This window comes from Alligator mississippiensis, chromosome 2, assembly GCF_030867095.1.
Source record: "Alligator mississippiensis isolate rAllMis1 chromosome 2, rAllMis1, whole genome shotgun sequence".
Lineage (NCBI taxonomy): Eukaryota > Metazoa > Chordata > Crocodylia > Alligatoridae > Alligator > Alligator mississippiensis.
The window spans coordinates 50,943,470-50,955,044 of NC_081825.1; the positions used below are offsets into that span (position 1 = coordinate 50,943,470).

Here is an 11,575-nt window from a genome sequence, read left to right on the forward strand (position 1 = left end):
TTTCCATACAGGGAAGTGAAAGAAAAGTAATCATGACACCAATTATAAGTGGTAGACCTTGTAAACTCTCTTGGGGGGGGGGGGGGGGAAATCGCACTAAATTGAAGTAAAGGCTTTGGAGGTTTTTATGGCATATACAGTGGCTGCATTTGTTCTAAAACAATTATAAGCTCCAGCATGATTGTCACAGATCATGTCACAAACCAATATGGTAACTAATTATTTGTCATCAATACCTATCCTAATCTGTTCAGTCTGAAATCTAGACTTAATAGGATTCACATCTTTTTTTTTTATGATTTTACAGACTTTTTCTGCAAATTGTGGTATGAAGGGAAAGTAGAATAGAGGCACTTAAAGTTGAAAACATTTTCTTGAGTATTTTCATGGCCTGTTGCTCAGTTTTAGATGATTGTGGTCTGAAAACAATAATTCAAATATTACAATTTGATTAAATTTACTGTGTAGTTATGTCATAATCAAGAAGATGCTTTAGTAACAAAATGTTCATTATAAACCTGATTCTTTTTGATCTGCTTAGTTAATTCCCATCTCCATTTAGAATTTTTCTTGAAATTACATCAGAAATGTTAAATACAGAATTTTTCTACAAGAAACTTGATCTGAAACATCTGCTTAGGTATTTGAGGAATGAGATTTTTCAGGAAACAGGTTTAAACTAAACACACCTAGTTTAGTTGCATCTCAGAATCAATAAAGATTTTTTCAGCGGTTTGAGTTTTCTGCAAGTTTAGCTTTAGGGAATTTTAAGAAAGCTACAAAGGCATCCGTAAAGTGCTATCAGGGAGATAAAATATGTTAATTAAAATCACTGCAATCTCACTTGTATTTTGGTAGAGAACGCTAGTTTCATCGGGATGTTCACAGTTGGTTATTTTATTTGAAAAAGCTTAAATTTCCAGGAAAATTCATTGATAATTTATAAATACTTCTGAGAAACTGACTTACTGGGATGGTTAGCATAAAAGCTTCAACCATACGAAGATCTGAAAGTGCACAAAGGTTGCACAAGCAGCTTCACTGACATTTTATCAGCCCTTGTCCATCTGTTCACCAGCATGTCAAACCACAATATCTTGTCCAGGTTGGAAAAGCAGATAGCGTACTGAACTTTTCTATTAAAAACAGAAGAGGAAATTGTAAACTGTTCCCAATCCATCATATCTGAGCCACCTACCCACACTTTTCTCCATCCGCACTGATGGCCAGAATTGCCAAATTTCCTTTCTTTCTATCTCCATATATCCTCCTGAATGCTTGTTAGATGGTATAATTTATTTAACAGCAAAAATTACTCTGTGCTTGTTTTCCACAGCATTTTCCTTCCTTACTGATATCTCAAACATTGTGCTCTGAGGTCTTTCCCTGCACCGCCTTCTGATAGTATATAAACATAGGAAAATATTTGCATGTATTGCATATTGGACCATGTCTTTGTTGTCCTTTCTTTCCTCATTGTGTTCCACACATGATGTGGGAGCACTACAGCCCCTGGGTAAAGGGTCTGATTCGTCTTCCCGTAACAGCTCAGGCTTCTAGTTTGTTTTTTTTTCTCTGAAAAAATTGTGATTATACCTTTCAATCAGAGTTGAGCTACATTGAAAATTAACATAACAAATTTACAATTAAAATTAGGAAAAATAGTGTTAATAAATGCCCCCTCAAACTCGGTCATAAACACTTTTGTGACAGAAAAATGTTCATACTTGTAAATATGTATAATATTTATCCATGTTACACAAAATTAAAAAAAATCAGTCGCTGTTCCTACAAGTGCCTATATTATTTTAGCTATTTTATTACAAGGACAGAAAGCCAGCAGAGGGAGCACGTATTGACTAATCAATCCAGTTCTCAGTGCTTTCCTAACAAAACGGGGGTGATGCTAATGGCAAGGAAGCAAGCTGTAGTTGGCCTTTGTTTCATCAGAAGCCAAATCTGTCTTTTACAGAATGAAAAAGGACAAATTGGCAGACCAAGAAATTTGTTTGAAGTTACTTATGAGATATGGGTAATGATGAGGAAGTGTGTTTAAAATATTAAGAATTCCAAAAAGTAGTGGGGTTCATTTCTTGCTATATAGCCTGAAGCACTTCCAAGTTCCACACACTTCTGATGCTTGTGGGTCTTTGGATTTTTTTTTCACTTTGTGTGGTATTAATAGAGCATACAACAAAGGAGATCTTGGTAATGCCATTTTCAAACTTGAATTTTAGGGCAGCAGCAATGACTCTAAGAACAGTGTTGTTATCACTGCAAGCATTGTTGGCAGCTGCAGAACCAGATGACCCACAAGATGCAGTAGTGGCAAACCAGGTAAGAAATTTTAAAGTAATTTCTAGAACTAAATGTTTAATTCTTCTAAAGGGTTCCCTGCTAACTCAGATTAACCTTTTTTTAATTTTTGGTTAGCTAAAAAGCTTCATGGAATTTATTAGTTTAATTAAAAAAAAACAAAAAAAAATCCCAAATGAGTGTTTCACTGCAGTGTTTACAACTGGGAAGTACAGGATTGAGAACCTGAAAATGGATACTGGTTATGAAATCAACCTTTGTTTTTGTTCGATTTTTTTTTTTTCATTATCTTGTTTAGATGAAATGCAATGAAAAAACAGGATAGTGAAGTTAACAAGTGTTTACATTTTTTTTGTGCACCTAATAATCTAATTAAAGTAAAGACATGCATCTAAAATTGCTTCTAACTTTTTATGATGCTGCCTTGAGCTGGCTGCCAGCACGCAACTTGTCTTTCAATATGAATAGGCCAGATCAGCAAATATACCTGTTGATAATCAGCCAGGCATTAAGAAAGCAATGACTTTTGGTCATTCTTTACCTTTCTTGCAAGTAATTGAACTGAGTGAAGTGTTCTGTACAGTTGATGCTTACAGACTCTCAAATTAACTGCACTGTTTACCAGCTTAATTGGTGGTAATGGAATTCTAGTTGACTGCAAAAGTAGCAGGCCTGGATGCATATATGTACGGTAGCATTAACTTTAAAAAAAAAATAGATTATTTTAATTTTTTTGCATCTTGTATGACTGGTTATACTAGAACTCACATTTTTCTGTGTTTTGTTGAAAGCCAGGGAAAATCAATTCATAAGTGAATAATTTGATTTGATTTTTTTTTTTTTAACTAAATTCCAAAATGCATGCTTTTTGTATGTTAAGGAAGGAAAAAAGGGAAAAGTGTCTGAGAGTGTAATAGTGACAAAGGTATTTTGTGGTAATGTTGAAGAAAATATAAAATCTGAGTGCTTTCAGCATCCAATAGACTTATACATCTCTCCTTGTATTTGAACATTTTCTCTCTTGTATTTAAATATTTTTCTGGATGCAATTATAACCTTTGATATTCTGGACAGGAAACGAGCATGTCAGCACCCTATATTTGGACCTGTTTAGCTAGTATGTTTTGGAACTTCTGTTCTGGTTCCCAGCTGTGTCAAATATCCAGGAAAGGCAGCTTGAGCTCAGTAATGAGGTCATGTCTTAACACTTTACCAGCTGGGGAGGGGGCAGTTCTGGAAACTACTGAAAAGCCCCAGCGTTTAGCAGCAGCGCTAGACATCAGTATAGCTGTGGCCAGAATCCTGGAATTCCCTGGTATTACCATGTTCTTAGGCTTGTCGTGGATGATTTCACTGAAACGGTTTGTCAGACTGAGTTGCTCTGTGTATAATGAACTGTTGCAAGGGCAAATGAGGCCACCAGGCCTTTTGTACAAGTGAGGTGTCTGAACTAGTTTCCTTGCTTCAGTATACCTAGATTTTTTTGCAGTCACTGTCTTTTTGTTAAAGTAAATCCTATGTTACTCCAACAATAGCTGAAATACAGCTTCCTTTCCTAGTTAGTAGGGTGAGATTTTTTTTTATATCACAATTTTAACAGTCTGATGGCAATATTGTGCCTCAAGATTGCTCCTTGGGAAATTTGAGAGAAAAGTGTTCTCTGCCTCTTCCTACTGGGTTTTTTGTATTTGGGCTGTGGCAGATTGGTAAGATCTATTATAAGGAGGATTCAGTTTCTTCCATTCCCTGCAAAGATCTGTAAGAAGGATGTTTTGCATAAATATGGAGATTGGCCTCTGGTTACAACAGTTAGTGCTTAGTATTTAAAAAAAAATAGCCTGGAAAACAATTTTAAATATGTATGACCCAGTCCCATTCTTATTGAAGTGAATAGAAAACGAGTAAATTAGGAGTCAGTTTCTTATGTGCTTTTCTGAATAAATATTTTTGAGGAATGTAATTATCCCTCCAACTGGTTAAATGGACTTTTTTTTTTTATAAATTTACATGAATTAGCAAGCATGAAAATGAATTTAAGTACTAGTTTCATGGAAAAACGGGAGGGCTTCTAGCTATAACCTGTAGAAAACATGGGGTTTAAAAGTTAAGAACTGGCGAAAATCAAGTCTAGTTCTCAGCTGAGCTTTTTTTTTTTTTTTTTTTTTTTACATAGGATAGCAGTGAAGTCTCCAGATACAGAGAGGAAAGAAAAGGTTTTCTCCAAGATTTTCTATCATTTGATCAGAAAGTAGATACTTTAGCTATACAAAAGCTTGCATGTATTCCTAAAATGCTAAAAATAAAAAAAATAAGAATACCGCTCTTTAATGTAATACAGTGGTCTGTTGTAACTTCCCTATGCTTCATTGTAATTGAGTTTTACATTATATAAATAAATACAGTTGTTAGCTCCTTCAGGTAGGAGTAGACTTTGGGGCATGAGGTGTTCAGTGCTGCCACACTGGGGTCCTGGACCATGACTGGATTACTGTACAGTAGCACAGTACAAGTGATGACACAAATATTCCCAAATACATCTGAATTTCTTGATTAATGATGATGTGCAGGCTCATGTTTTTGTTTTGTTTTTCCTTGTGTAATAAACTTATTTGGAATGATGATCTACCATATTTCAGTGTCCTTTGGGACATGTTTCAGATATGTACCTCTATTTAGACAATATAATTTCTCAGCAGTGTCGCACTGGTCAAATGCTAACTGGTCATGCAATTAAAGATGAGTAGCTTTTTAACTTAAAATGATATATGATCACTTAATTGTAAAAATGTAAATATCCCATTTTAAAAACTGAAATTAAATATAAAAATTACTAAAACAAGAACTGTCATCTTGTCTAAAAAGGTAATTTGTGACAGTTGAAGCACTCGTCAGCTTTTGAGTGCCTGACACAGGCTGGGAACTTTCACTGTTGTCTTTTGAAGGTAAGTTCTGTTGTTTATTAGAAAAATTGTATATGGTAAGACTGGTGTAAAATACTGTGTACATCTTCTACACAATTTTTTTTCTAGTAAATAAGTTACCATAAAATAGTGGCAGGTGGACTTCTGTCTCTAAGTACTTTCTTTGTCACAAATGATACCAACATAATTAGTCCTCAGGAGGAAGTTTGTTTCATTTTGGAAATCCATATTCTAAGGTGCAGAGTGCAGGTTTGCAGGTGCTGTATGTACAAGGCATTATGAATTGGACTCTGCCATAATCAGTATGCTTTTGAGTTATATCTTGCTGATAGTCATATGGATTCACTTTTTTTCCTTTCTCTTTTTGCACAGTACAAACAAAACCCAGAAATGTTTAAACAGACAGCTCGGCTTTGGGCACATGTGTATGCTGGAGCACCAGTTTCTAGTCCAGAGTACACCAAAAAGATAGAAAACCTTTGTGCTATGGGCTTTGATAGGGTAAGTATGCGTAACTCAATTAAAAAACCTTAAAAAACCTTTAAAAAAAATTAGAGCAGAGCAAGTACACAGATAGGTACTAGCTAATTTACTATAAAATCTTTGTACTTGTGTTTATATATGCTAGTGATTTATAGATCTAAACACCTTTCCTGATTGCTTTTTTTAAGAGGTAATATCTTATGAACTAGCTGAATCAGTCATTTTCTAATTTTATTAGATTTTTTTCTAAGCTTTCACAGATTCTACAGTTCTACAGATCGTCAGTTTAAGACATTGTAAGATTTTGTAATTTAGAAAATATCAGCCAGGCTAATATGTGAAGTGTCTGACTTTCGCTGCTGCTGCTGAACAGCCTGAACATTTTGTGCCCCTTTGCTTTCTCTTCACAGAATGCAGTAATAGTGGCCTTGTCTTCAAAATCATGGGATGTAGAGACTGCAACAGAATTGCTTCTGAGTAACTGAGCCATGTAGAGAGAGATGCTTCCATAGTCCAGGTTGCCCCTTCTTGAGGAGCATTCACCATCTGTTATTTTTAGGATTCTATAGAGATTCTCTTTTAAAACTGGCACTCTTGCCTGATGATGCTATCTAGGCACTATTGGAGACTGAAAACTGCTCTGTAAATAAAGCTAATTAAACGTCTGTGTAAATTTAAAAAGGGGAAATACTTTAATTTTTTTCTTACTAAATATTGTAAAAATTCCTTGAGCTCAGCTAAAACAGTGGGGGACAAACATGCCTACTTTAGTGTTTAGCAGTGTGACCAAGACTAGCAGGAACTTGCTTCAGGATTTTGATTTAATAATTCAGCTAACATTGTGTCATAGTCATCAAAATTGTTGGTGTCACTCATCACAGCTATCTTACTGTTTTTAACATGGATCCTATGTACCTGTGGATTTACCTATATTTGCATGCTTGTACTTTACTAGACATTTTAGAGGGGGTAGCTGAAGAGAGCACCATTTAAGTACTTGAGTGTTCTTGTAATCTACCTGAAAGATTTTCAAGACTTTTCTAAAGTTCAAAAATGGTGACCTGTTCAGAGCCTTTTTCTTTCCAGTGAAGTGACTGGGAAACCTGCTGATCTTCCCTCCTCCTCCCCTTTAACATGCAGCTAAACTGTCTCCGCCGACTCCATAATCTGTGGGTAGGTGTGCCATTGACAGTAACCTAGTTTTCACTTCAAATGGTATCTTTTGAATAACCAGTAAAATGTTCAACGATCATACTTTTCTACACAATCACATAAAAGTTTGGTATGTTTGGACATAGCACAAAAATGTGTAGCTGCTTTTTTCATTTTGAAATAGAAGTCAAAGCTCCTTCAATAAATTCTGGGTAGTATGAATTCATGGGATTTGAAGGAAGAAAAACTAATTCTCCAATGTATTGAGAACTTTTTTTTTCTTTGAGTACTTGCTATGATGCAATCAACTGTTTTTGTAACAGTTTTCTAGCTTTATTTTGGGCTTCAATGTAAGGATTGCTTACCAGGTAATTTAAAAATCATTCTTGCTTGCATTTTTACCTAGTTGATACCTGGAGGCTGTGTTGGTGTTTTTACTGTACATACTTCAAATGCACATAGAAGTAGAAGCGTGTTCTCAATTTCTTTCTTTTGGATTGATGTTTCTGATAAATAAGAGCTGAAATCTTTCCTTCGCTTGTACATACAGTCAGCCATTCTATTCGTATTAAAATGACATTTCATCCTGAGTGCAAAAGCTTGAAAATTATTAGTTTTGCAGTTTCAAATGCTAGTACCTCCATCTGAAGAAAGTTGTAATGTTTTTATGAATATGGTTACTTGCTTTTTGAAAATACATCTGACCTGAAACTTTCAACTAAAATACTTAGAAAAGAAACTTAGGGTAGAGGCTGAGGATTGTGGATGATAGGTACTGTAAAAGTCATCTTTTCCATTACTATATTTCTTTACCTAAACAATAGATCAGTTTGAGAGGAAAACGTACAAATGCAAGTTTTTTTCCTTGAACTATAAAGTATAAGTTGAAATAGTTTCACACTTTATAGATGACTTGGTTTGTCAGTGATACTGGAAACAGTAAGGAACATTATTAAATCTCTCAAATATCTGGGGCAAAGTAGTAGGGGGAACAGAACCAGAAAATAAAGATGGAAAAGAGTTAACTAATGCCTAATTCAGGATGCTCCCTGCAGCATTCTGAGGTGTCCATACTTTAAAAACAAAGTTTTGTAGGACACAGACAATAATACTTTAACTCATATCAGTGCAATACTAAATGCAGTTGCTTAGTCTTTCTGTACTGCTTTCTAAGGTTTATTCAGTGATCGTATTTCTTGGGTTTTTCTGCAGTAGTGTAATTCATTTTCAAAGATGCCAAAGGAAACAAGATTATTTTTGTCTTTCCTTTATATTATTTATTTTTTTTAAACAAAAAGCTGCTACTGCTCAACTGGTTTGTTAGGTAATAACCAGGGATAGTAGAAAATGGTGGCAACTCTGCCATTTGTGCTAAAATCTTGAGTTACTATCTTCTCTGTTATACAGTCCGATAAAAGTTTTATTACATCTACACTTTTCTTACCCTGGTGGTAACTGTAAATGTGGCTGTCTATTCTTTCCCTTGTTCTTCACTGCTATTTATCAAAGGAAAGAGATTGGAATTCATTTTAAAGGGACATGAACTCTTACTATAGGCTTCTGGGGTCTGCTATTTGATGACAGGATGAGTCCACTGGGGACATCTATGGGTACCAATCAAAAAATAACCAACATAAAGATTTCAGTTTATATAAGGGAATGGGATAAGGAAGACAGTTGGAGGGAAAAGGAGAGAATGGGCTTTGTTTTGTTTATTGCAATCGCCAATTACAAATTTTTCTAATGTGAAGTTTATTTCCCTTGCCCAGCTCCTTGTATTCTTTGCACTGCAGAACCATCTTCCCTTTCCCATTGTGTTCAAATGCAGATTTGTACAACTCTCACGTGCCCTTTGTCCCCCTTACCCTGCGCTTGGGAACAGGGGTGGGGTATTTTGGTGCTCACTGAGATGCTGGCAAGAGGGCAGTTTCTCAAGACCTAGGCTGAGGAGAAGTAATGACACAATTATTAGGCAGACATTCACAATTTGAGGTCCCTTTGAATTTGATAGTTGACTCCTTTATAAGGAATGTTTTTCTACTCTTGGTAATTATCAGAGTTGAATATAAGGGTAATAATTTACCAGGTTAGTTTAACTGCAGCTGGGGCTGAGCCCTAGGAATCTTAATGTTCCATTGTTTATCATAGCAACTTTATGAAGCCCAAATTGTAGTTCAGTTTTCTGTGTGATCTGATTAGACAGCGCTATATTCAGGGCCCCGTGCATTCATGGATGTAGAATTGTCCTGTAGGCCACTCCCTGTTTCAGGCTGTGCATTTACAACATGCATTTAATGCATCATTCTGCATACAAATACTTCCCAGTTGATAAACAGGTGCCCTATCCTAATCCGTCTGGAAGATTGAAACAATAATTTAATGTCCCCTGTTATCTCAGTAGAGTGTTTAACATTGGAACCAAATGACTCCTGGACTGTCAACTAAATTTCACTGCTGAATTTCTTAATAAACATCCAGCTACTCTGCTGTATTCCTTGTTGGTGGATGTTATTGCTGGGAAACAAGGTACTCACTCCAGTCTCTTTTGACTCCTTGCAAATTTAAAGTGGCTTCTGGCTTTGTTCAGAGGCAGGGAGAAAAGAAGACATCCTTCTCATTGCCAAAGCCTCACCTACACAGGTGCCAAAATTCCCAGTCATGCCTCTGACCAGCTGCCAAACTTGCAACTTCTTGCTACAGCTTTGGAAAAGAAGTGGTGTTCTCAGTATGACCAAGTGATGGATGCATTTGGGGGGAATGAGCACTTATGGAGAGCGCAATGTGGATTGACTATAAAAATGCTGCTGTTCATTCTCTGCATGTAAGTTACCAGGTTTTTAATTTTACCTGAACTTGCCACAACTCTCCGGTTTGCAGCAACAGGGGCCTTGCAGCGGAATTGACTCTGCTTTGCCACAGAGTACATGGGGCCTTGACTATAATCAGTCAGGTAGTATTTATTTGAAGAATTAGGTATTAATTGTGTTGAATATAAGTCAGTTTTTTCTTTTAATTATATTTAACTTTTTAAAGTAAGTTAGCATTGGAACTCTGGCACATGGAATGTAGGGGAAAAAGAAACTTCTCTTGAAAGGCTAGATTGACATGCATGATATGGATAATGGAAACATTTAAACTATGCAAAATTAAACTCAACAGCTGTGCATCAGGCCTAGCATTTATGAGTATAAATCACTCCTTGATTTTTGGGAGCTGGGGCTGACCTGAAAGGATTTAAAGTCAGAGTTCCTGTTTACTGTGATAGTTGTATACAATTCATGCAGTGTTCAGTTTTCAGAGCCAAGGGAAACGTAATTGTATGCAGGACCATTGCGTGTTTCAGATGGAGCAAAAGAGGCTGGTTTATATATGGAGACATGCCCAAGTGGGGAAGTGATCAATATTTTAACAGTGGAAGTTAAATTTCCTTAACAGCTCTTTGGGGAAGACGCACAATGGAATCTCATATGCTCTGTTGCTGTATTTTGACTGCTGAGGCAGGGATAGTGGGCTGGGAGTAGATGTGAGGCATCTTGCTGAATGCAACCATTGGTCCAGTAAAATCTGGCGTTTTGTTTTGTAGAACTTGAGCAATTGGCTAAGCAAGAGACACTTAAGAATTCTCATTTCTCCATACTGCTTAGGGCACCACAATACTAATGTGTACAAAAAAGCTTTTCTGGGAAGACCAGGTAGATGTTTTCACTGTTCATAGCTTTATTTTCCAGGCTGCAAAAATTGTTTACTGTTTTAGTTTTCAGGTTGACTGACCTATAATAAACAAATTGCAGTAAAACGTATAGCTTGCTCTTCCCATCTTTACTGATAATAGCTTCATCAGCTGATTCGCCATTAGACATGCAAGATCAACTGTCCTTAATACATTCTGCTTCCCACTTAGTTATTTCAGCTGTAATGCTCTTTAGTTAAGCTCAGCAACTCTACTTTTTCAGACTTGTTCCCACTGGAGAAATTGTTGCAAATCATTTGCACTGTACTGTGATGTTCCCTTTCTGCTTACTGTTACCTGCTTTGTAGGCATAAAAATAGCTAGCCAGTTGCTTATGAAGCTGAGCCATTCATTGAAAATGTAAGTAACATACATGACTCAACAGATGAGGAAATGTACTACAAAAATGCTGTATTTGTCCATTTTACAATTTGTGACAATTGCTGGTGCTTTGTTGTGGTGTCTGAAGGAGGCTGTCATCATAAGAATGCTGACTTCAACTGCTGAAGAACCCTGCTTTTTCCATCCCAAATTTTGACTTTTTACAAGTTGGTAATAAAGGATACTGTAGGAGGTTCATTACTGAGCATCTAACTTCCTGTGAAGGATGAGTGGGTGGGGCTGGAATGCAGCATCAGTGTTTTTTGTCTTGAAAATAAAGACGACACAACACTTTTGTACACAAATGATTTTTTAAATAAATACACATTTTAAAAGATGTTGATTTTCACTGGGAATGCTTAACAATAAATGCATGTTTCCCTGAAACAGTTTTCATTTTATTTCTGGTAACATCTTCCTCAGAGACAGACTGGAAGGTAGTGTGCAGTGTGAAAAGAGGAAAATGATGTTCAGGTAATTTTGTTGAGCTGCATCGAGGAAATGCAACTGTGAGCTAGATTTGAGTCAGTTAGGTCAGTGAAATCCAGGTCAAAAGAAAGTGTGCTAGTGCAGCAGGGAGGACTTGATGTGA

The 11,575-nt window shown here is 36.2% G+C and overlaps 1 protein-coding gene across 1 annotated transcript in view; it reads left to right on the forward strand.

Moving 5' to 3' along the window:
- UBE2K (ubiquitin conjugating enzyme E2 K) overlaps nt 1-11,370 on the forward strand; it is a 54,363-nt gene extending 42,993 nt beyond the window's left edge. The window contains exons 5-7 of the mRNA XM_006258475.4: nt 2,238-2,337; nt 5,610-5,738; nt 6,131-11,370. Of these exons, the coding sequence (XP_006258537.1) occupies nt 2,238-2,337; nt 5,610-5,738; nt 6,131-6,205 (304 nt within the window). The 3' untranslated portion in view covers nt 6,206-11,370. The remainder of the gene's footprint in view (nt 1-2,237; nt 2,338-5,609; nt 5,739-6,130) is intronic.
- The last annotated feature ends 205 nt before the right edge of the window (nt 11,371-11,575 follow it).